Below are 25,738 nucleotides of genomic sequence, written 5' to 3'. Positions count from 1 at the left end.
TCCAGGTGTTCTGTATCTGAGAGACCAGTCCAGGTGTTCATATCTGAGAGACCAGTCAAGTTGTTCAGTATATGAGAGGCCAGTCCAGGTGTTCAGTATATGAGAGACCAGTCCAGGTGTTCAGTATATGAGAGACAAGTCCAGGTGTTCAGTATCTGAGAGACCAGTCCAGGTGTTCAGTGTATGAGAGACCAGACCAGGTGTTCTGTATATGAGAGACCAGTCCAGGTGTTCAGTATCTGAGAGACCAGTCCAGGTGTTCAGTATATGAGAGACCAGTCCAGGTGTTCAGTATCTGAGAGACCAGTCCAGGTGTTAGGTATATGAGAGAACAGTCCAGGTGTTCAGTATATGAGAGACAAGTCCAGGTGTTCAGTATATGAGAGACCAGTCCAGGTGTTCAGTATCTGAGAGACCAGTCCAGGTGTTCAGTATATGAGAGACCAGTCCAGGTGTTCAGTATGTGAGAGACCAGTCCAGGTGTTCAGTATCTGAGAGACTAGTCCAGGTGTTCAGTATATGATAGACCAGTCCAGGTGTTCAGTACATGAGAGACCAGTCCAGATGTTCAGTATCTGAGAGACCAGTCCAGGTGTTCAGAATATGAGAGACCAGTCCTGGTGTTGAGTATATGAGAGACCAGTCCAGGTGTTCAGTATATGAGTGACCAGTCCAGGTGTTCAGTATCTGTGAGACTAGTCCAGGTGTTCAGTATATGAGAGACCAGTCCAGGTGTTCAGTATATGAGAGACCAGTCCAGGTGTTCAGTATCTGAGAGGCCAGTCCAGGTGTTCAGTATCCGAGAGATCAGTCCAGGTGTTCAGTGTGTGAGAGACCAGTCCAGGTGTTCAGAATATGAGAGACCAGTCCAGGTGTTCAGTATATGAGAGACCAGTCCAGGTGTTCAGTTTCTGAGAGACCAGTCCAGGTTTTCAGTGTATGAGAGACCAGTCCAGGTGTTCAGTATATGAGAGACCAGTCCAGGTGTTCACTTTCTGAGAGACCAGTCCAGCTGTTCAGAATATGAGAGACCAGTCCAGGTGTTCAGTATATGAGAGACCAGTCCAGGTGTTCAGTATATGAGAGACCAGTCCAGGTGTTCAGTATTTGAGAGACCAGTCCAGGTGTTCAGTATATGAGAGACCAGATCAGGTATTCAGTATTTAAGAGACCAGTCCAGATGTTCAGTATATGAGAGACCAGTCCAGGTGTTCAGTATCTGAGAGACCAGTCAAGGTGTTCAGTATATGAGAGGCCAGTCCAGGTGTTCAGTAGCTGAGAGACCAGTCCAGGTGTTCAGTATATGAGAGACAAGTCCAGGTGTTCAGTATCTGAGAGACCAGTCCAGGTGTTCAGTGTATGAGAGACCAGACCAGGTGTTCTGTATATGAGAGACCAGTCCAGGTGTTCAGTATCTGAGAGACCAGTCCAGGTGTTCAGTATATGAGAGACCAGTCCAGGTGTTCAGTATCTGAGAGACCAGTCCAGGTGTTAGGTATATGAGAGAACAGTCCAGGTGTTCAGTATATGAGAGACAAGTCCAGGTGTTCAGTATATGAGAGACCAGTCCAGGTGTTCAGTATCTGAGAGACCAGTCCAGGTGTTCAGTATATGAGAGACCAGTCCAGGTGTTCAGTATGTGAGAGACCAGTCCAGGTGTTCAGTATCTGAGAGACTAGTCCAGGTGTTCAGTATATGATAGACCAGTCCAGGTGCTCAGTATATGAGAGTCCAGTCCAGATGTTCAGTATCTGAGAGACCAGTCCAGGTGTTCAGAATATGAGAGACCAGTCCTGGTGTTGAGTATATGAGAGACCAGTCCAGGTGTTCAGTATATGAGTGACCAGTCCAGGTGTTCAGTATCTGTGAGACTAGTCCAGGTGTTCAGTATATGAGAGACCAGTCCAGGTGTTCAGTATATGAGAGACCAGTCCAGGTGTTCAGTATCTGAGAGGCCAGTCCAGGTGTTCAGTATCCGAGAGATCAGTCCAGGTGTTCAGTGTGTGAGAGACCAGTCCAGGTGTTCAGAATATGAGAGACCAGTCCAGGTGTTCAGTATATGAGAGACCAGTCCAGGTGTTCAGTTTCTGAGAGACCAGTCCAGGTTTTCAGTGTATGAGAGACCAGTCCAGGTGTTCAGTATATGAGAGACCAGTCCAGGTGTTCACTTTCTGAGAGACCAGTCCAGCTGTTCAGAATATGAGAGACCAGTCCAGGTGTTCAGTATATGAGAGACCAGTCCAGGTGTTCAGTATATGAGAGATCAGTCCAGGTGTTCAGTATTTGAGAGACCAGTCCAGGTGTTCAGTATATGAGAGACCAGATCAGGTTTTCACATTCTGAGAGACAAGTCCAGGTGTTCAGTATATGAAAGACCAGTCCAGGTGTTCAGTATATGAGAGACCAGTCCATGTGTTCAGTATTTGAGAGACCAGTCCAGGTGTTTAGTATATGAGAGACCAGACCAGGTGTTCACTTTCTGAGAGACCAGTCCAGCTGTTCAGAATATGAGAGACCAGTCCAGGTGTTCAGTATATGAGAGACCAGTCCAGGTGTTCAGTATTTGAGAGACCAGTCCAGGTGTTCAGTATATGAGAGACCAGATCAGGTTTTCAGTATCTGAGAGACCAGTCCAGGTGTTCAGTATCTGAGAGACCAGTCCAGGTGTTCAGTATATGAGAGACCAGTCCAGGTGTTCAGTATTTGAGAGACCAGTCCAGGTGTTCAGTATATGAGAGACCAGATCAGGTTTTCAGTATCTGAGAGACCAGTCCAGGTGTTCAGTATCTGAGAGACCAGTCCAGGTGTTCAGTACCTGAGAGACCAGTCTAGGTGTTCAGTATCTGAGAGACCAGTCCAGGTGTTCTGTATCTGAGAGACCAGTCCAGGTGTTCAGTGTATGTGAGGCCAGTACAGGTATTCAGTATCTGAGAGACCAGTCCAGGTGTTCTGTATCTGAGAGACCAGTCCAGGTGTTCAGTATCTGAGAGATCAGTCCAGGTGTTCAGTATATGAGAGACCAGTCCAGGCGTTCAGTATATGAGAGACCAGTCCAGGTGTTCAGTGTCTGAGAGACCAGTCCAGGTGTTCATTATATGAGAGATCAGTCGATGTGTTCATTATATGAGAGACCAGTCCAGGTGTTCAGTATATGAGAGACCAGTCCAGGTGTACATTATATGAGAGACCAGTCCAGCTGTTCAGTGTCTGAGAGACCAGTCCAGGTGTTCAGTATACGAGAGACCAGTCCAGGTGTTCATTATATGAGAGACCAGTCGAGGTGTTCATTATATGAGAGACCAGTCCAGGTGTTCTGTATATGAGAGACCAGTCCAGCTGTTCAGTGTCTGAGAGACCAGTCCAGGTGTTCAGTATCTGAGAGACCAGTCCAGGTGTTCTGTATCTGAGAGACTAGTCCAGGTGTTCAGTATCTGAGAGACCAGTCAAGGTGTTCAGTATATGAGAGACCAGTCCAGGTGTTCAGTATACGAGAGACCAGTCCAGGTGTTCAGTATATGAGAGACCAGTCCAGGTGTTCAGTATCTGAGAGACCAGTCCAGGTTTTCAGTGTATGAGAGACCAGTCCAGGTGTTCAGTATATGAGAGACCAGTCAAGGTGTTCAGTATATGAGAGGCCAGTCCAGGTGTTCAGTATCTGAGAGACCAGTCCAGGTGTTCAGTATATGAGAGACCAGTCCAGGTATTCAGTGTATGAGAGACCAGTCCAGGTGTTCAGTATCTGAGAGACCAGTCCAGATGATCACATTCTGAGAGATAAGTCCAGGTGTTCAGTATCTGAGAGACCAGTCCAGGTGTTCAGTATATGAGAGACCAGTCAAGGTGTTCAGTATATGAGAGGCCAGGCCAGGTGTTCAGTATCTGAGAGACCAGTCCAGGCGTTCAGTATATGAGAGACCAGTCCAGGCGTTCAGTATATGAGAGACCAGTCCAGGTGTTCAGTATCTGAGAGACCAGTCCAGGTGTTCAGTATCTGAAAGACCAGTCCAGGTGTTCAGTATATGAGAGACCAGACCAGGTGTTCTGTATACGAGAGACCAGTCCAGGTGTTCAGTATCTGAGAGACCTGTCCAGGTGTTCAGTATATGAGAGACAAGTCCAGGTGTTCAGTATATGAGAGACCAGTCCAGGTGTTCAGTATATGAGAGACCAGCCCAGGTGTTCAGTATATGAGATACCAGTCCAGGTGTTCAGTATCTGAGAGACCAGTCCAGGTGTTCTGTATCTGAGAGACCAGTCCAGGTGTTCAGTATCTGAGAGACCAGTCAAGTTGTTCAGTATATGAGAGGCCAGTCCAGGTGTTCAGTATATGAGAGACCAGTCCAGGTGTTCAGTATATGAGAGACAAGTCCAGGTGTTCAGTATCTGAGAGACCAGTCCAGGTGTTCAGTGTATGAGAGACCAGACCAGGTGTTCTGTATATGAGAGACCAGTCCAGGTGTTCAGTATCTGAGAGACCAGTCCAGGTGTTCAGTATATGAGAGACCAGTCCAGGTGTTCAGTATCTGAGAGACCAGTCCAGGTGTTAGGTATATGAGAGAACAGTCCAGGTGTTCAGTATATGAGAGACAAGTCCAGGTGTTCAGTATATGAGAGACCAGTCCAGGTGTTCAGTATCTGAGAGACCAGTCCAGGTGTTCAGTATATGAGAGACCAGTCCAGGTGTTCAGTATGTGAGAGACCAGTCCAGGTGTTCAGTATCTGAGAGACTAGTCCAGGTGTTCAGTATATGATAGACCAGTCCAGGTGTTCAGTACATGAGAGACCAGTCCAGATGTTCAGTATCTGAGAGACCAGTCCAGGTGTTCAGAATATGAGAGACCAGTCCTGGTGTTGAGTATATGAGAGACCAGTCCAGGTGTTCAGTATATGAGTGACCAGTCCAGGTGTTCAGTATCTGTGAGACTAGTCCAGGTGTTCAGTATATGAGAGACCAGTCCAGGTGTTCAGTATATGAGAGACCAGTCCAGGTGTTCAGTATCTGAGAGGCCAGTCCAGGTGTTCAGTATCCGAGAGATCAGTCCAGGTGTTCAGTGTGTGAGAGACCAGTCCAGGTGTTCAGAATATGAGAGACCAGTCCAGGTGTTCAGTATCCGAGAGGCCAGTCCAGGTGTTCAGTATCTGAGAGACCAGTCCAGGTGTTCAGTATATGAGAGACCAGTCCAGGTATTCAGTGTATGAGAGACCAGTCCAGGTGTTCAGTATCTGAGAGACCAGTCCAGATGATCACATTCTGAGAGATAAGTCCAGGTGTTCAGTATCTGAGAGACCAGTCCAGGTGTTCAGTATATGAGAGACCAGTCAAGGTGTTCAGTATATGAGAGGCCAGGCCAGGTGTTCAGTATCTGAGAGACCAGTCCAGGCGTTCAGTATATGAGAGACCAGACCAGGCGTTCAGTATATGAGAGACCAGTCCAGGTGTTCAGTATCTGAGAGACCAGTCCAGGTGTTCAGTATCTGAAAGACCAGTCCAGGTGTTCAGTATATGAGAGACCAGACCAGGTGTTCTGTATACGAGAGACCAGTCCAGGTGTTCAGTATCTGAGAGACCTGTCCAGGTGTTCAGTATATGAGAGACAAGTCCAGGTGTTCAGTATATGAGAGACCAGTCCAGGTGTTCAGTATATGAGAGACCAGCCCAGGTGTTCAGTATATGAGAGACCAGTCCAGGTGTTCAGTATCTGAGAGACCAGTCCAGGTGTTCTGTATCTGAGAGACCAGTCCAGGTGTTCAGTATCTGAGAGACCAGTCAAGTTGTTCAGTATATGAGAGGCCAGTCCAGGTGTTCAGTATATGAGAGACCAGTCCAGGTGTTCAGTATATGAGAGACAAGTCCAGGTGTTCAGTATCTGAGAGACCAGTCCAGGTGTTCAGTGTATGAGAGACCAGACCAGGTGTTCTGTATATGAGAGACCAGTCCAGGTGTTCAGTATCTGAGAGACCAGTCCAGGTGTTCAGTATATGAGAGACCAGTCCAGGTGTTCAGTATCTGAGAGACCAGTCCAGGTGTTAGGTATATGAGAGAACAGTCCAGGTGTTCAGTATATGAGAGACAAGTCCAGGTGTTCAGTATATGAGAGACCAGTCCAGGTGTTCAGTATCTGAGAGACCAGTCCAGGTGTTCAGTATATGAGAGACCAGTCCAGGTGTTCAGTATGTGAGAGACCAGTCCAGGTGTTCAGTATCTGAGAGACTAGTCCAGGTGTTCAGTATATGATAGACCAGTCCAGGTGTTCAGTACATGAGAGACCAGTCCAGATGTTCAGTATCTGAGAGACCAGTCCAGGTGTTCAGAATATGAGAGACCAGTCCTGGTGTTGAGTATATGAGAGACCAGTCCAGGTGTTCAGTATATGAGTGACCAGTCCAGGTGTTCAGTATCTGTGAGACTAGTCCAGGTGTTCAGTATATGAGAGACCAGTCCAGGTGTTCAGTATATGAGAGACCAGTCCAGGTGTTCAGTATCTGAGAGGCCAGTCCAGGTGTTCAGTATCCGAGAGATCAGTCCAGGTGTTCAGTGTGTGAGAGACCAGTCCAGGTGTTCAGAATATGAGAGACCAGTCCAGGTGTTCAGTATATGAGAGACCAGTCCAGGTGTTCAGTTTCTGAGAGACCAGTCCAGGTTTTCAGTGTATGAGAGACCAGTCCAGGTGTTCAGTATATGAGAGACCAGTCCAGGTGTTCACTTTCTGAGAGACCAGTCCAGCTGTTCAGAATATGAGAGACCAGTCCAGGTGTTCAGTATATGAGAGACCAGTCCAGGTGTTCAGTATATGAGAGACCAGTCCAGGTGTTCAGTATTTGAGAGACCAGTCCAGGTGTTCAGTATATGAGAGACCAGATCAGGTATTCAGTTTCTGAGAGACCAGTCCAGATGTTCAGTATATGAGAGACCAGTCCAGGTGTTCAGTATCTGAGAGACCAGTCAAGGTGTTCAGTATATGAGAGGCCAGTCCAGGTGTTCAGTAGCTGAGAGACCAGTCCAGGTGTTCAGTATATGAGAGACAAGTCCAGGTGTTCAGTATCTGAGAGACCAGTCCAGGTGTTCAGTGTATGAGAGACCAGACCAGGTGTTCTGTATATGAGAGACCAGTCCAGGTGTTCAGTATCTGAGAGACCAGTCCAGGTGTTCAGTATATGAGAGACCAGTCCAGGTGTTCAGTATCTGAGAGACCAGTCCAGGTGTTAGGTATATGAGAGAACAGTCCAGGTGTTCAGTATATGAGAGACAAGTCCAGGTGTTCAGTATATGAGAGACCAGTCCAGGTGTTCAGTATCTGAGAGACCAGTCCAGGTGTTCAGTATATGAGAGACCAGTCCAGGTGTTCAGTATGTGAGAGACCAGTCCAGGTGTTCAGTATCTGAGAGACTAGTCCAGGTGTTCAGTATATGATAGACCAGTCCAGGTGCTCAGTATATGAGAGTCCAGTCCAGATGTTCAGTATCTGAGAGACCAGTCCAGGTGTTCAGAATATGAGAGACCAGTCCTGGTGTTGAGTATATGAGAGACCAGTCCAGGTGTTCAGTATATGAGTGACCAGTCCAGGTGTTCAGTATCTGTGAGACTAGTCCAGGTGTTCAGTATATGAGAGACCAGTCCAGGTGTTCAGTATATGAGAGACCAGTCCAGGTGTTCAGTATCTGAGAGGCCAGTCCAGGTGTTCAGTATCCGAGAGATCAGTCCAGGTGTTCAGTGTGTGAGAGACCAGTCCAGGTGTTCAGAATATGAGAGACCAGTCCAGGTGTTCAGTATATGAGAGACCAGTCCAGGTGTTCAGTTTCTGAGAGACCAGTCCAGGTTTTCAGTGTATGAGAGACCAGTCCAGGTGTTCAGTATATGAGAGACCAGTCCAGGTGTTCACTTTCTGAGAGACCAGTCCAGCTGTTCAGAATATGAGAGACCAGTCCAGGTGTTCAGTATATGAGAGACCAGTCCAGGTGTTCAGTATATGAGAGACCAGTCCAGGTGTTCAGTATTTGAGAGACCAGTCCAGGTGTTCAGTATATGAGAGACCAGATCAGGTTTTCACATTCTGAGAGACAAGTCCAGGTGTTCAGAATATGAGAGGCCAGTCCAGGTGTTCAGTATCTGAGAGACCAGTCCAGATGTTCAGTATATGAGAGACCAGTCCAGGTGTTCAGTATATGAGAGACCAGTCCAGGCGTTCAGTATATGAGAGACCAGTCCATGTGTTCAGTATATGAGAGACCAGTCCAGGTGTTCAGTACATGAGAGACCAGTCCAGCTGTTCAGTATATGAGAGACCAGTCCAGGTGTTCAGTATATGAGAGACCAGTCCAGGTGTTCAGTATATGAAAGACCAGTCCAGGTGTTCAGTATATGAGAGACCAGTCCATGTGTTCAGTATTTGAGAGACCAGTCCAGGTGTTTAGTATATGAGAGACCAGACCAGGTGTTCACTTTCTGAGAGACCAGTCCAGCTGTTCAGAATATGAGAGACCAGTCCAGGTGTTCAGTATATGAGAGACCAGTCCAGGTGTTCAGTATTTGAGAGACCAGTCCAGGTGTTCAGTATATGAGAGACCAGATCAGGTTTTCAGTATCTGAGAGACCAGTCCAGGTGTTCAGTATCTGAGAGACCAGTCCAGGTGTTCAGTATATGAGAGACCAGTCCAGGTGTTCAGTATTTGAGAGACCAGTCCAGGTGTTCAGTATATGAGAGACCAGATCAGGTTTTCAGTATCTGAGAGACCAGTCCAGGTGTTCAGTATCTGAGAGACCAGTCCAGGTGTTCAGTACCTGAGAGACCAGTCTAGGTGTTCAGTATCTGAGAGACGAGTCCAGGTGTTCTGTATCTGAGAGACCAGTCCAGGTGTTCAGTGTATGAGAGGCCAGTACAGGTATTCAGTATCTGAGAGACCAGTCCAGGTGTTCTGTATCTGAGAGACCAGTCCAGGTGTTCAGTATCTGAGAGATCAGTCCAGGTGTTCAGTATATGAGAGACCAGTCCAGGTGTTCAGTATATGAGAGAGCAGTCCAGGTGTTCAGTATATGAGAGACCAGTCCAGGCGTTCAGTATATGAGAGACCAGTCCAGGTGTTTTGTATCTGAGAGGCCAGTCCAGGTGTTCAGTATCTGAGAGATCAGTCCAGGTGTTCAGTATATGAGAGACCAGTCCAGGTGTTCAGTGTATGAGAGGCCAGTCCAGGTATTCAGTATCTGAGAGACCAGTCCAGGTGTTCTGTATCTGAGAGACCAGTCCAGGTGTTCAGTATATGAGAGACCAGTCCAGGTGTTCAGTATATGAGAGACCAGTCCAGGCGTTCAGTATATGAGAGACCAGTCCAGGTGTTCAGTATGTGAGAGACCAGTCCAGGTGTTCAGTATCTGAGAGATCAGTCCAGGTGTTCAGTGTCTGAGAGACCAGTCCAGGTGTTCAGTATCTGAGAGACCAGTCCAGGTGTTCAGTATCTGAGAGACCAGTCCAGGTGTTCAGTATATGAGTGACCAGTCCAGGTGTTCAGTATCTGAGAGACCAGTCCAGGTGTTCAGTGTATGAGAGACCAGACCAGGTGTTCTGTATATGAGAGACCAGTCCAGGTGTTCAGTATCTGAGAGACCAGTCCAGGTGTTCAGTATATGAGAGACCAGTCCAGGTGTTCAGTATCTGAGAGACCAGTCCAGGTGTTAGGTATATGAGAGAACAGTCCAGGTGTTCAGTATATGAGAGACAAGTCCAGGTGTTCAGTATATGAGAGACCAGTCCAGGTGTTCAGTATCTGAGAGACCAGTCCAGGTGTTCAGTATATGAGAGACCAATCCAGCTGTTCAGTATGTGAGAGACCAGTCCAGGTGTTCAGTATCTGAGAGACTAGTCCAGGTGTTCAGTATATGATAGACCAGTCCAGGTGCTCAGTATATGAGAGTCCAGTCCAGATGTTCAGTATCTGAGAGACCAGTCCAGGTGTTCAGAATATGAGAGACCAGTCCTGGTGTTGAGTATATGAGAGACCAGTCCAGGTGTTCAGTATATGAGTGACCAGTCCAGGTGTTCAGTATCTGTGAGACTAGTCCAGGTGTTCAGTATATGAGAGACCAGTCCAGGTGTTCAGTATATGAGAGACCAGTCCAGGTGTTCAGTATCTGAGAGGCCAGTCCAGGTGTTCAGTATCCGAGAGATCAGTCCAGGTGTTCAGTGTGTGAGAGACCAGTCCAGGTGTTCAGAATATGAGAGACCAGTCCAGGTGTTCAGTATATGAGAGACCAGTCCAGGTGTTCAGTTTCTGAGAGACCAGTCCAGGTTTTCAGTGTATGAGAGACCAGTCCAGGTGTTCAGTATATGAGAGACCAGTCCAGGTGTTCACTTTCTGAGAGACCAGTCCAGCTGTTCAGAATATGAGAGACCAGTCCAGGTGTTCAGTATATGAGAGACCAGTCCAGGTGTTCAGTATATGAGAGACCAGTCCAGGTGTTCAGTATTTGAGAGACCAGTCCAGGTGTTCAGTATATGAGAGACCAGATCAGGTTTTCACATTCTGAGTGACAAGTCCAGGTGTTCAGAATATGAGAGGCCAGTCCAGGTGTTCAGTATCTGAGAGACCAGTCCAGATGTTCAGTATATGAGAGACCAGTCCAGGTGTTCAGTATATGAGAGACCAGTCCAGGCGTTCAGTATATGAGAGACCAGTCCAGGTGTTCAGTATATGAGAGACCAGTCCAGGTGTTCAGTACATGAGAGACCAGTCCAGCTGTTCAGTATATGAGAGACCAGTCCAGGTGTTCAGTATATGAGAGACCAGTCCAGGTGTTCAGTATATGAAAGACCAGTCCAGGTGTTCAGTATATGAGAGACCAGTCCATGTGTTCAGTATTTGAGAGACCAGTCCAGGTGTTTAGTATATGAGAGACCAGACCAGGTGTTCACTTTCTGAGAGACCAGTCCAGCTGTTCAGAATATGAGAGACCAGTCCAGGTGTTCAGTATATGAGAGACCAGTCCAGGTGTTCAGTATTTGAGAGACCAGTCCAGGTGTTCAGTATATGAGAGACCAGATCAGGTTTTCAGTATCAGAGAGACCAGTCCAGGTGTTCAGTATCTGAGAGACCAGTCCAGGTGTTCAGTATATGAGAGACCAGTCCAGGTGTTCAGTATTTGAGAGACCAGTCCAGGTGTTCAGTATATGAGAGACCAGATCAGGTTTTCAGTATCTGAGAGACCAGTCCAGGTGTTCAGTATCTGAGAGACCAGTCCAGGTGTTCAGTACCTGAGAGACCAGTCTAGGTGTTCAGTATCTGAGAGACCAGTCCAGGTGTTCTGTATCTGAGAGACCAGTCCAGGTGTTCAGTGTATGAGAGGCCAGTACAGGTATTCAGTATCTGAGAGACCAGTCCAGGTGTTCTGTATCTGAGAGACCAGTCCAGGTGTTCAGTATCTGAGAGATCAGTCCAGGTGTTCAGTATATGAGAGACCAGTCCAGGTGTTCAGTATATGAGAGAGCAGTCCAGATGTTCAGTATATGAGAGACCAGTCCAGGCGTTCAGTATATGAGAGACCAGTCCAGGTGTTTTGTATCTGAGAGGCCAGTCCAGGTGTTCAGTATCTGAGAGATCAGTCCAGGTGTTCAGTATATGAGAGACCAGTCCAGGTGTTCAGTGTATGAGAGGCCAGTCCAGGTATTCAGTATCTGAGAGACCAGTCCAGGTGTTCTGTATCTGAGAGACCAGTCCAGGTGTTCAGTATATGAGAGACCAGTCCAGGCGTTCAGTATATGAGAGACCAGTCCAGGCGTTCAGTATATGAGAGACCAGTCCAGGTGTTCAGTATGTGAGAGACCAGTCCAGGTGTTCAGTATCTGAGAGATCAGTCCAGGTGTTCAGTATCTGAGAGACCAGTCCAGGTGTTCAGTATCTGAGAGACCAGTCCAGGTGTTCAGTATATGAGTGACCAGTCCAGGTGTTCAGTATCTGTGAGACTAGTCCAGGTGTTCAGTATATGAGAGACCAGTCCAGGTGTTCAGTATATGAGAGACCAGTCCAGGTGTTCAGTATCTGAGAGACCAGTCCAGGTGTTCAGTATCTGAGAGACCAGTCCAGGTGTTCAGTATATGAGTGACCAGTCCAGGTGTTCAGTATCTGTGAGACTAGTCCAGGTGTTCAGTATATGAGAGACCAGTCCAGGTGTTCAGTATATGAGAGACCAGTCCAGGTGTTCAGTATCTGAGAGGCCAGTCCAGGTGTTCAGTATCCGAGAGATCAGTCCAGGTGTTCAGTGTGTGAGAGACCAGTCCAGGTGTTCAGAATATGAGAGACCAATCCAGGTGTTCAGTATATGAGAGACCAGTCCAGGTGTTCAGTTTCTGAGAGACCAGTCCAGGTTTTCAGTGTATGAGAGACCAGTCCAGGTGTTCAGTATATGAGAGACCAGTCCAGGTGTTCACTTTCTGAGAGACCAGTCCAGCTGTTCAGAATATGAGAGACCAGTCCAGGTGTTCAGTATATGAGAGACCAGTCCAGGTGTTCAGTATATGAGAGACCAGTCCAGGTGTTCAGTATTTGAGAGACCAGTCCAGGTGTTCAGTATATGAGAGACCAGATCAGGTTTTCACATTCTGAGAGACAAGTCCAGGTGTTCAGAATATGAGAGGCCAGTCCAGGTGTTCAGTATCTGAGAGACCAGTCCAGGCGTTCAGTAATATGAGAGACCAGTCCAGGTGTTCAGTATCTGAGATACCAGTCCAGGTGTTCAGTATATGAGAGACCAGTCCAGGTGTTCAGTATATGAGAGGCCAGTCTAGGTTTTCAGTACCTGAGAGACCAGTCCAGGTGTTCAGTATATGAGAGGCCAGTCCAGGTGTTCAGTATCTGAGTGACCAGTCCAGGTGTTCAGTATCTGAGAGACCAGTCCAGGTGTTCAGTATCTGAGAGACCAGTCCAGGTGTTCAGTACCTGACAGACCAGTCCAGGTGTTCAGTATCTGAGAGACCAGCCCAGGTGTTCAGTATATGAGAGACCAGTCCAGGTGTTCAGTATATGAGAGACCAGTCCAGGTGTTCAGTACATGAGAGACCAGTCCAGCTGTTCTGTATATGAGAGACCAGTCCAGGTGTTCAGTATATGAGAGACCAGTCCAGGTGTTCAGTATATGAAAGACCAGTCCAGGTGTTCAGTATATGAGAGACCAGTCCATGTGTTCAGTATTTGAGAGACCAGTCCAGGTGTTCAGTATATGAGAGACCAGACCAGGTGTTCACTTTCTGAGAGACCAGTCCAGCTGTTCAGAATATGAGAGACCAGTCCAGGTGTTCAGTATATGAGAGACCAGTCCAGGTGTTCAGTATTTGAGAGACCAGTCCAGGTGTTCAGTATATGAGAGACCAGATCAGGTTTTCAGTATCTGAGAGACCAGTCCAGGTGTTCAGTATCTGAGAGACCAGTCCAGGTGTTCAGTATATGAGAGACCAGTCCAGGTGTTCAGTATTTGAGAGACCAGTCCAGGTGTTCAGTATATGAGAGACCAGATCAGGTTTTCAGTATCTGAGAGACCAGTCCAGGTGTTCAGTATCTGAGAGACCAGTCCAGGTGTTCAGTACCTGAGAGACCAGTCTAGGTGTTCAGTATCTGAGAGACCAGTCCAGGTGTTCTGTATCTGAGAGACGAGTTCAGGTGTTCAGTGTATGAGAGGCCAGTCCAGGTATTCAGTATCTGAGAGACCAGTCCAGGTGTTCTGTATCTGAGAGACCAGTCCAGGTGTTCAGTATATGAGAGACCAGTCCAGGTGTTCAGTATATGAGAGACCAGTCCAGGCGTTCAGTATATGAGAGACCAGTCCAGGTGTTTTGTATCTGAGAGGCCAGTCCAGGTGTTCAGTATCTGAGAGATCAGTCCAGGTGTTCAGTATATGAGAGACCAGTCCAGGTGTTCAGTATATGAGAGACCAGTCCAGGTGTTCAGTATATGAGAGACCAGTCCAGGCGTTCAGTATATGAGAGACCAGTCCAGGTGTTTTGTATCTGAGAGGCCAGTCCAGGTGTTCAGTATCTGAGAGATCAGTCCAGGTGTTCAGTATATGAGAGACCAGTCCAGGTGTTCAGTGTATGAGAGGCCAGTCCAGGTATTCAGTATCTGAGAGACCAGTCCAGGTGTTCTGTATCTGAGAGACCAGTCCAGGTGTTCAGTATATGAGAGACCAGTCCAGGTGTTCAGTATATGAGAGACCAGTCCAGGTGTTCACTTTCTGAGAGACCAGTCCAGGTGTTTTGTATCTGAGAGGCCAGTCCAGGTGTTCAGTATCTGAGAGATCAGTCCAGGTGTTCAGTGTCTGAGAGACCAGTCCAGGTGTTCAGTATCTGAGAGACCAGTCCAGGTGTTCAGTATCTGAGAGGCCAGTCCAGCTGTTCAGTGTCTGAGAGACCAGTCCAGGTGTTCAGTATATGAGAGACCAGTCCAGGTGTTCAGTATCTGAGAGACCAGTCCAGGTGTTCAGTATCTGAGAGACCAGTCCAGGTGTTCAGTATATGAGAGACCAGTCCAGGTGTTCAGTATGTGAGAGACCAGTCCAGGTGTTCAGTATATGAGAGACAAGTCCAGGTGTTCAGTATCTGAGAGGCCAGTCCAGGTGTTCTGTATCTGAGAGGCCAGTCCAGGTGTTCAGTATCTGAGAAACCAGTCCAGGTGTTCTGTATCTGAGAGGCCAGTCCAGGTGTTCAGTATGTGAGAGACCAGTCCAGGTGTTCAGTATCTGAGAGACCAGTCCAGGTTTTCAGTGTATGAGAGACCAGTCCAGGTGATCAGTATCTGAGAGACCAGTCTAGGTGTTCAGTATATGAGAGACCAGTCCAGGTGTTCAGTGTATGAGATACCAGTCCAGGTGTTCTGTATCTGAGAGTCCAGTCCAGGTGTTCAGTATCTGAGTGACCAGTCCAGGTGTTCAGTATATGAGAGACCAGTCCAGGTGTTCAGTATATGAGAGACCAGTCCAGGTGTTCAGTATATGAGAGACCAGTCCAGATGTTCAGTATCTGAGAGACCAGTCCAGGTGTTCAGTATCTGAGAGACCAGTGCAGGTGTTCAGTATCTGAGAGACCAGTCCAGGTGTTCAGTATATGAGAGACCAGTCCAGGTGTTCAGTATATGAGAGACCAGTCCAGATGTTCAGTATCTGAGAGACCAGTGCAGGTGTTCAGTATCTGAGAGACCAGTCCAGGTGTTCAGTATATGAGAGACCAGTCCAGGTGTTCAGTATGTGAGAGACCAGTCCAGGTGTTCAGTATGTGAGAGACCAGTCCAGGTGTTCAGTACCTGAGAGACCAGTCCAGGTGTTCTGTATCTGAGAGGCCAGTCCAGGTGTTCAGTATCTGAGAGACCAGTCCAGGTGTTCTGTATCTGAGAGGCCAGTCCAGGTGTTCTGTATCTGAGAGGCCAGTCCAGGTGTTCTGTATCTGAGAGGCCAGTCCAGGTGTTCAGTATCTGAGAGGCCAGTCCAGGTGTTCAGTATATGAGAGACAAGTCCAGGTGTTCTGTATCTGAGAAGCCAGTCCAGGTTTTCAGTATATGAGAGACCAGTCCAGGTGTTCTGTATCTGAGAGGCCAGTCCAGGTGTTCTGTATCTGAGAGACCAGTCCAGGTGTTCAGTATATGAGAGACAAGTCCAGGTGTTCTGTATCTGAGAGGCCAGTCCAGGTTTTCAGTATATGAGAGACCAGTCCAGGTGTTCTGTATCTGAGAGGCCAGTCCAGGTGTTCTGTATCTGAGAGGCCAGTCCAGGTGTTCAGTATCTGAGAGGCCAGTCCAGGTGTTCAGTATCTGAGAGACCAGTCCAGGTGTTCAGTATATGAGAGACAAGTCCAGGTGTTCAGTATCTGAGAGACCAGTCCAGGTGTTCTGTATCTGAGAGGCCAGTCCAGGTGTTCAGTATATGAGAGACAAGTCCAGGTGTTCTGTATCTGAGAGACCAGTCCAGGTGTTCAGTATATGAGAGACAAGTCCAGGTGTTCAGTATCTGAGAGACCAGTCCAGGTGTTCAGTATATGAGAGACAAGTCCAGGTGTTCTGTATCTGAGAGGCCAGTCCAGGTTTTCAGTATATGAGAGACCAGTCCAGGTGTTCTGTATCTGAGAGGCCAGTCCAGGTGTTCTGTATCTGAGAGGCCAGTCCAGGTGTTCAGTATCTGAGAGGCCAGTCCAGGTGTTCTGTATCTGAGAGGCCAGTCCAGAGTTTTCAGTATCTGAGAGACCAGTCCAGGTGTTCAGTATCTGAGAGACCAGTCCAGGTGTTCAGTACCTGAGAGACCAGTCCAGCTGTTCAGAATATGAGAGACCAGTCCAGGTGTTCAGTATATGAGAGACCAGTCCAGGTGTTCAGTATCTGAGAGACCAGTCCAGGTGTTCAGTATGTGAGAGACCAGTCCAGGTGTTCAGTATCTGAGAGACCAGTCCAGGTGTTCAGTATCTGAGAGACCAGTCCAGGTGTTCAGTATGTGAGAGACCAGTCCAGGTGTTCAGTATCTGAGAGGCCAGTCCAGGTGTTCAGTATGTGAGAGACCAGTCCAGGTGTTCAGTATCTGAGAGACCAGTCCAGGTGTTCTGTATCTGAGAGGCCAGTCCAGGTGTTCAGTATGTGAGAGACCAGTCCAGGTGTTCAGTATGTGAGAGACCATTCCAGGTGTTCAGTATCTGAGAGACCAGTCCAGGTGTTCAGTATGTGAGAGACCAGTCCAGGTGTTCAGTATCTGAGAGACCAGTCTAGGTTTTCAGTATCTGAGAGGCCAGTCCAGGTGTTCTGTATCTGAGAGGCCAGTCCAGGTGTTCAGTACCTGAGAGACGAGTCCAGGTGTTCAGTATATGAGAGACCAGTCCAGGTGTTCAGTATCTGAGAGACCAGTCCAGGTGTTCTGTATCTGAGAGGCCAGTCCAGGTGTTCAGTACATGAGACACCAGTCCAGGTGTTCAGTATCTGAGAGACCAGTCCAGGTATTCAGTATCTGAGAGACCAGTCCAGGTGTTCAGTATCTGAGAGGCCAGTCCAGGTGTTCAGTATATGAGAGACCAGTCCAGGTTTTCAGTATCTGAGAGACAAGTCCAGGTGTTCAGTATCTGAGAGACCAGTCCAGGTGTTCAGTGTATGAGAGACAAGTCCAGGTGTTCAGTATCTGAGAGACCAGTCCAGGTGTTCAGTATCTGAGAGACCAGTCCAGGTGTTCAGTATCTGAGAGGCCAGTCCAGGTGTTCAGTATATGAGAGACCAGTCCAGGTGTTCAGTGTATGAGAGACAAGTCCAGGTGTTCAGTATCTGAGAGACCAGTCCAGGTGTTCAGTATCTGAGAGACCAGTCCAGGTGTTCAGTGTATGAGAGACAAGTCCAGGTGTTCAGTATCTGAGAGACCAGTCCAGGTGTTCAGTATCTGAGAGACCAGTCCAGGTGTTCAGTATCTGAGAGACCAGTCCAGGTGTTCAGTGTATGAGAGACCAGTCCAGGTGTTCAGTATCTGAGAGACCAGTCCAGGTGTTCAGTATCTGAGAGACCAGTGCAGGTGTTCAGTATCTGAGAGACCAGTCCAGGTGTTCAGTATCTGAGAGACCAGTCCAGGTGTTCAGTATATGAGAGACCAGTCCAGGTGTTCAGTATATGAGAGGCCAGTCTAGGTTTTCAGTACCTGAGAGACCAGTCCAGGTGTTCAGTATATGAGAGGCCAGTCCAGGTGTTCAGTATCTGAGTGACCAGTCCAGGTGTTCAGTATCTGAGAGACCAGTCCAGGTGTTCAGTATCTGAGAGACCAGTCCAGGTGTTCAGTATATGAGAGACCAGTCCAGGTGTTCAGTATATGAGAGGCCAGTCTAGGTTTTCAGTACCTGAGAGACCAGTCCAGGTGTTCAGTATATGAGAGGCCAGTCCAGGTGTTCAGTATCTGAGTGACCAGTCCAGGTGTTCAGTATCTGAGAGACCAGTCCAGGTGTTCAGTATCTGAGAGACCAGTCCAGGTGTTCAGTACCTGAGAGACCAGTCCAGGTGTTCAGTATCTGAGAGACCAGCCCAGGTGTTCAGTATATGAGAGACCAGTCCAGGTGTTCAGTATCTGAGAGACCAGTCCAGGTGTTCAGTATCTGAGAGACCAGTCCAGGTGTTCTGTATCTGAGAGGCCAGTCCAGGTTTTCAGTATCTGAGACACCAGTCCAGGTGTTCAGTACCTGAGAGACCAGTCCAGCTGTTCAGAATATGAGAGACCAGTCCAGGTGTTCAGTATATGAGAGACCAGTCCAGGTGTTCAGTATCTGAGAGACCAGTCCAGGTGTTCTGTATTTGAGAGGCCAGTCCAGGTTTTCAGTATCTGAGAGGCCAGTCCAGGTGTTCTGTATTTGAGAGACCAGTCCAGGTGTTCAGTATCTGAGAGGCAAGTCCAGGTGTTCTGTATCTGAGAGGCCAGTCCAGGTGTTCAGTATATGAGAGACCAGTCCAGGTTTTCAGTATCTGAGAGGCCAGTCCAGGTTTTCAGTATCTGAGAGACCAGTCCAGGTGTTCAGTATATCAGAGACCAGTCGAGGTGTTCAGTATCTGAGAGACCAGTCCAGGTGTTCAGTATCTGAGAAACCAGTGCAGGTGTTCAGTATCTGAGAGACCAGTCCAGGTGTTCAGTATCTGAGAGACCAGTCCAGGTGTTCAGTATATGAGAGACCAGTCCAGGTGTTCAGTATATGAGAGGCCAGTCTAGGTTTTCAGTACCTGAGAGACCAGTCCAGGTGTTCAGTATATGAGAGGCCAGTCCAGGTGTTCAGTATCTGAGTGACCAGTCCAGGTGTTCAGTATCTGAGAGACCAGTCCAGGTGTTCAGTATCTGAGAGACCAGTCCAGGTGTTCAGTATATGAGAGACCAGTCCAGGTGTTCAGTATATGAGAGGCCAGTCTAGGTTTTCAGTACCTGAGAGACCAGTCCAGGTGTTCAGTATATGAGAGGCCAGTCCAGGTGTTCAGTATCTGAGTGACCAGTCCAGGTGTTCAGTATCTGAGAGACCAGTCCAGGTGTTCAGTATCTGAGAGACCAGTCCAGGTGTTCAGTACCTGAGAGACCAGTCCAGGTGTTCAGTATCTGAGAGACCAGCCCAGGTGTTCAGTATATGAGAGACCAGTCCAGGTGTTCAGTATCTGAGAGACCAGTCCAGGTGTTCAGTATCTGAGAGAGCAGTCCAGGTGTTCTGTATCTGAGAGGCCAGTCCAGGTTTTCAGTATCTGAGAGACCAGTCCAGGTGTTCAGTACCTGAGAGACCAGTCCAGCTGTTCAGAATATGAGAGACCAGTCCAGGTGTTCAGTATATGAGAGACCAGTCCAGGTGTTCAGTATCTGAGAGACCAGTCCAGGTGTTCAGTATCTGAGAGGCCAGTCCAGGTTTTCAGTATCTGAGAGGCCAGTCCAGGTGTTCTGTATTTGAGAGACCAGTCCAGGTGTTCAGTATCTGAGAGGCCAGTCCAGGTGTTCTGTATCTGAGAGGCCAGTCCAGGTGTTCAGTATATGAGAGACCAGTCCAGGTGTTCAGTATCTGAGAGGCCAGTCCAGGTTTTCAGTATCTGAGAGACCAGTCCAGGTGTTCAGTATATCAGAGACCAGTCCAGGTGTTCAGTATATGAGAGACCAGTCCAGGTGTTCTGTATCTGAGAGGCCAGTCCAGGTTTTCAGTATCTGAGAGATCAGTCCAGGTTTTGTGTATCTGAGAGGCCAGTCCAGGTTTTCAGTGTATGAGAGACCAGTCCAGGTGTTCAGTATCTGAGAGGCCAGTCCAGGTGTTCAGTATATGAGAGACCAGTCCAGGTGTTCAGTATGTGAGAGGCCAGTCCTGGTGTTCAGTCTCTGAGAGACCAGTCAAGGTGTTCAGTATATGAGAGGCCAGTCCAGGTGTTCAGTATCTGAGAGACCAGTCCAGGTTTTCTGTATCTGAGAGACCAGTCCAGGTGTTCAGTACCTGAGAGACCAGTCCAGGTGTTCAGTATCTGAGAGACCAGTCCAGGTGTTCTGTATCTGAGAGACCAGCCCAGGTGTTCAGTATATGAGAGACCAGTCCAGGTGTTCAGTATCTGAGAGACCAGTCCAGGTGTTCAGTATCTGAGAAACCAGTCCAGGTGTTCAGTATCTGAGAGGCCAGTCCAGGTGTTCAGTATCTGAGAGACCAGTCCAGGTTTTCTGTATCTGAGAGACCAGTCCAGGTGTTCAGTACCTGAGAGACCAGTCCAGGTGTTCAGTATCTGAGAGACCAGTCCAGGTGTTCTGTATCTGAGAGACCAGCCCAGGTGTTCAGTATATGAGAGACCAGTCCAGGTGTTCAGTATCTGAGAGACCAGTCCAGGTGTTCAGTATCTGAGAGACCAGTCCAGGTGTTCTGTATCTGAGAGGCCAGTCCAGGTTTTCAGTATCTGAGAGACCAGTCCAGGTGTTCAGTACCTGAGAGACCAGTCCAGCTGTTCAGAATATGAGAGACCAGTCCAGGTGTTCAGTATATGAGAGACCAGTCCAGGTGTTCAGTATCTGAGAGACCAGTCCAGGTGTTCAGTATCTGAGAGACCAGTCCAGGTGTTCAGTGTATGAGAGACCAGTCCAGGTGTTCAGTATCTGAGTGACCAGTCCAGGTGTTCAGTATATGAGAGACCAGTCCAGGTGTTCAGTATATGAGAGACCAGTCCAGATGTTCAGTATCTGAGAGACCAGTCCAGGTGTTCAGTATCTGAGAGACCAGTGCAGGTGTTCAGTATCTGAGAGACCAGTCCAGGTGTTCAGTATCTGAGAGACCAGTCCAGGTGTTCAGTATCTGAGAGACCAGTCCAGGTGTTCAGTACCTGAGAGACCAGTCCAGGTGTTCAGTATCTGAGAGACCAGCCCAGGTGTTCAGTATATGAGAGACCAGTCCAGGTGTTCAGTATCTGAGAGTCCAGTCCAGGTGTTCAGTATCTGAGAGACCAGTCCAGGTGTTCTGTATCTGAGAGGCCAGTCCAGGTTTTCAGTATCTGAGAGACCAGTCCAGGTGTTCAGTACCTGAGAGACCAGTCCAGCTGTTCAGAATATGAGAGACCAGTCCAGGTGTTCAGTATATGAGAGACCAGTCCAGGTGTTCAGTACCTGAGAGACCAGTCCAGCTGTTCAGAATATGAGAGACCAGTCCAGGTGTTCAGTATATGAGAGACCAGTCCAGGTGTTCAGTATCTGAGAGACCAGTCCAGGTGTTCTGTATTTGAGAGGCCAGTCCAGGTTTTCAGTATCTGAGAGGCCAGTCCAGGTGTTCTGTATCTGAGAGGCCAGTCCAGGTTTTCAGTATCTGAGAGACCAGTCCAGGTTTTCAGTGTATGAGAGACCAGTCCAGGTGTTCAGTATCTGAGAGGCCAGTCCAGGTGTTCTGTATCTGAGAGACCAGTCCAGGTGTTCAGTATCTGAGAGGCCAGTCCAGGTGTTCAGTATCTCAGAGACCAGTCCAGGTTTTCTGTATCTGAGAGACCAGTCTAGGTGTTCAGTACCTGAGAGACCAGTCCAGGTGTTCAGTATCTGAGAGACCAGTCCAGGTGTTCTGTATCTGAGAGACCAGCCCAGGTGTTCAGTATATGAGAGACCAGTCCAGGTGTTCAGTATCTGAGAGACCTGTCCAGGTTTTCAGTATCTGAGAGGCCAGTCCTGGTGTTCAGTATATGTGAGACCAGTCCAGGTGTTCAGTATATGAGAGACCAGACCAGGTGTTCAGTATATGAGAGACCAGTCCAGGTGTTCAGTGTCTGAGAGACCAGTCCAGGTGTTCAGTATATGAGAGACCATTCCAGGTGTTCTGTATCTGAGAGACCAGCCCAGGTGTTCAGTATATGAGAGACCAGTCCAGGTGTTCAATATATGAGAGACCAGTCCAGATGTTCAGTATCTGAGAGACCAGTCCAGGTGTTCAGTATCTGAGAGACCAGTCCAGGTGTTCTGTATCTGAGAGGCCAGTCCAGGTTTTCAGTATCTGAGAGACCAGTCCAGGTGTTCAGTACCTGAGAGATCAGTCCAGCTGTTCAGAATATGAGAGACCAGTCCAGGTGTTCAGTATCTGAGAGGCCAGTCCAGGTGTTCAGTATCTGAGAGACCAGTCCAGGTGTTCTGTATTTGAGAGGCCAGTCTAGGTTTTCAGTGTATGAGAGACCAGTCCAGGTGTTCAGTACCTGAGAGACCAGTCCAGGTGTTCAGTATCTGAGAGACCAGTCCAGGTGTTCAGTATCTGAGAGGCCTGTCCAGGTGTTCAGTATCTGAGAGGCCAGTCCAGGTGTTCAGTATCTGAGAGACCAGTCCAGGTGTTCAGTATCTGAGAGGCCAGTCCAGGTGTTCAGTATCTGAGAGACCAGTCCAGGTGTTCAGTATATGAGAGACCAGTCCAGGTGTTCAGTATCTGAGAGACCAGTCCAGGTGTTCAGTATCTGAGAGACCAGACCAGGTGTTCAGTATCTGAGAGGCCAGTCCAGGTGTTCAGTATCTGAGAGACCAGACCAGGTGTTCAGTATCTGAGAGACCAGTCCAGGTGTTCAGTATATGAGAGACCAGTCCAGGTGTTCTGTATCTGAGAGGCCAGTCCAGGTGTTCAGTATCTGAGAGACCAGTCCAGGTGTTCAGTATATGAGAGACCAGTCCAGGTGTTCTGTATCTGAGAGGCCAGTCCAGGTGTTCAGTATGTGAGAGACAAGTCCAGGTGTTCAGTATCTGAGAGACCAGTCCAGGTGTTCAGTATCTGAGAGACCAGTCCAGGTGTTCAGTATCTGAGAGACCAGTCCAGGTGTTCTGTATCTGAGAGGCCAGTCCAGGTTTTCAGTGTATGAGAGACCAGTCCAGGCGTTCAGTATATGAGAGACCAGTCCAGGTGTTCAGTACCTGAGAGACCAGTCCAGGTGTTCAGTATCTGAGAGACCAGTCCAGGTGTTCAGTGTATGAGAGACCAGTCCAGGCGTTCAGTATATGAGAGACCAGTCCAGGTGTTCAGTACCTGAGAGACCAGTCCAGGTGTTCAGTATCTGAGAGACCAGTCCAGGTGTTCAGTATATGAGAGACCAGTCCAGGTGTTCAGTGTATGAGAGACCAGTCCAGGTGTTCAGTATCTGAGAGACCAGTCCAGGTGTTCAGTATGTGAGAGACCAGTCCAGGTGTTCAGTATGTGAGAGACCAGTCCAGGTGTTCAGTACCTGAGAGACCAGTCCAGTTGTTCAGTATCTGAGAGACCAGTCCAGGTGTTCAGTATCTGAGAGACCAGTCCAGGTGTTCAGTGTATGAGAGACCAGTCCAGGTGTTCAGTATCTGAGAGACCAGTCCAGGTGTTCAGTATGTGAGAGACCAGTCCAGGTGTTCAGTATGTGAGAGACCAGTCCAGGTGTTCAGTACCTGAGAGACCAGTCCAGGTGTTCAGTATCTGAGAGGCCAGTCCAGGTGTTCAGTATCTGAGAGACCAGTCCAGGTGTTCAGTACCTGAGAGACCAGTCCAGGTATTCAGTATCTGAGAGACCAGTCCAGGTGTTCAGTATCTGAGAGACCAGTCCAGGTGTTCAGTGTATGAGAGGCCAGTCCAGGTGTTCAGTATCTGAGAGACCAGTCCAGGTGTTCAGTATGTGAGAGACCAGTCCAGGTGTTCAGTATGTGAGAGACCAGTCCAGGTGTTCAGTACCTGAGAGACCAGTCCAGGTGTTCAGTATCTGAGAGACCAGTCCAGGTGTTCAGTATCTGAGAGACCAGTCCAGGTGTTCAGTGTATGAGAGGCCAGTCCAGGTGTTCAGTATCTGAGAGACCAGTCCAGGTGTTCAGTGTATGAGACACCAGTCCAGGTGTTCAGTATGTGATTGACCAGTCCAGGTGTTCAGTATGTGAGAGACCAGTACATTATTTCAGATAGTTACCCTGTGGAAAGAAGAATGCGGAGATCCAAAATGCACGTGGTGTGGCACTGCCAAACTCCTCAGGCACCTTTCCAGGTGAAATGGAACCAGGTGATGTCTGGGATGAAAGCCTATTGAATAGAGAGACATTTGGAATGTAAGAACATCATAAACTGAATAATGATATCAGCATCCTGACCAATATTTATCCACAGCCTTTACAATTTAGCTGGTTTAGCACACTGGGCTAAATCGCTGGCTTTTAAAGCAGACCAAAGCAGGCCAGCAGCACGGTTCAATTCCCGTACCAGCCTCCCCGAACAGGCGCCGGAATGTGGCGACAGGGGGCTTTTCACAGTAACTTCATTTGAAGCCTACTTGTGAAAATGAACGAATTTCATTTTCAATTTATATCCAGTGACTGGGTACTGTGTATCCAGAGACTGGGTAATGTGTGTACAGAGACTGGGTAATGTGCATCCAGAGACTGGGTAATGTGTATCCAGAGACTGGGTAATGTGTGTACAGAGACTGGGTAATGTGTATCCAGAGACTGGGTAATGTGTGTACAGAGAATGGGTAATGTGTATCCAGAGACTGGGTAATGTGTGTACAGAGAATGGGTAATGTGCATCCAGAGACTGGGTAATGTGTATCCAGAGACTGGGTAATGTGTGTACAGAGACTGGGTAATGTGTATCCAGAGACTGGGTAATGTGTATCCAGAGACTGGGGAATATGTATCCAGAGACTGGGTAATGTGTGTACAGAGACTGGGTAATGTGTGTACAGAGACAGGGTAATGTGTATCCAGAGACTGGGTAATGTGTATCCAGAGACTGGGGAATATGTATCCAGAGACTGGGTAATGTGTGTACAGAGACTGGGTAATGTGCATCCAGAGACTGGGTAATTTGTGTACAGAGACTGGCTAATGTGTGTACAGAGACTGGGGAATGTGTATCCAGAGACTGGGTAATGTGTGTACAGAGACTGGGTAATGTGCATCCAGGGACTGGGTAATGTGTATCCAGAGACTGGGTAATGTGTATCCAGAGACTGGGGAATATGTATCCAGAGACTGGGTAATGTGTGTACAGAGACTGGGTAATGTGCATCCAGAGACTGGGGAATGTGTATCCAGAGAGTGGGGAATGTGTATCCAGAGACTGGGTAATGTGTATCCAGAGACTGGGTAATGTGCATCCAGAGACTGGATAATGTGCATCCAGAGACTGGAAGGTGTATCCAGAGACTGGGTAATGTGTATCCAGCGACTGAGTAATGTGTATATAGAGACTGGGTAATGTGTATCCAGAGACTAGGGAATGTGTCTTCAGAGACAGGGTAATGTATATCCAGAGACTGGGGAATTTGTATCCAGTGACTGGGGAATGTGTATCCAGCGACTGAGTAATGTGTATATAGAGACTGGGTAATGTGCATCCAGAGACTGTAAAGTGTATCCAGAGACTGGGTAAAGTGTATCCAGAGACTGGGCAATGTGTATCCAGAGACTGAGTAATGTGTGTCCAGAGACTGGGTAATGTGTGTCCAGAGACTGGGTAATGTGTATCCAGAGACTGGGGAATGTGTATCCAGAGACTGGGGAATGTGTATCCAGAGACTGGGTAATGTGCATCCAGAGACTGGATAATGTGCATCCAGAGACTGGAACGTGTATCCAGAGACTGGGTAATGTGTATCCAGAGACTGGGTAATGTGTATCCAGAGACTGGGGAATGTGTATCCAGAGACTGGGGAATGTGTATCCAGAGACTGGGTAATGTGCATCCAGAGACTGGATAATGTGCATCCAGAGACTGGAACGTGTATCCAGAGACTGGGTAATGTGTATCCAGAGACTGGGTAATGTGTATCCAGAGACTGGGTAATGTGCATCCAGAGA

General features: G+C 48.1%; 1 protein-coding gene across 1 annotated transcript in view; it reads right to left on the bottom strand.

Annotated features, from left to right (window-relative positions):
* The window catches only part of LOC140411533 (dynein axonemal heavy chain 6-like), a 218,943-nt gene that overhangs the window by 66,536 nt on the left and 126,669 nt on the right, over window positions 1-25,738 (bottom strand). Inside the window, exon 11 of the mRNA XM_072500620.1 lies at window positions 23,851-23,960. Within this exon, the coding sequence (XP_072356721.1) occupies window positions 23,851-23,960 (110 nt within the window). The remainder of the gene's footprint in view (window positions 1-23,850; window positions 23,961-25,738) is intronic.

Source organism: Scyliorhinus torazame, chromosome 4, assembly GCF_047496885.1.
Source record: "Scyliorhinus torazame isolate Kashiwa2021f chromosome 4, sScyTor2.1, whole genome shotgun sequence".
Classification (NCBI taxonomy): domain Eukaryota; kingdom Metazoa; phylum Chordata; class Chondrichthyes; order Carcharhiniformes; family Scyliorhinidae; genus Scyliorhinus; species Scyliorhinus torazame.
Note: the sequence above shows the minus strand (reverse complement) of the source record. Positions and strands in the feature narration are given on the sequence as shown.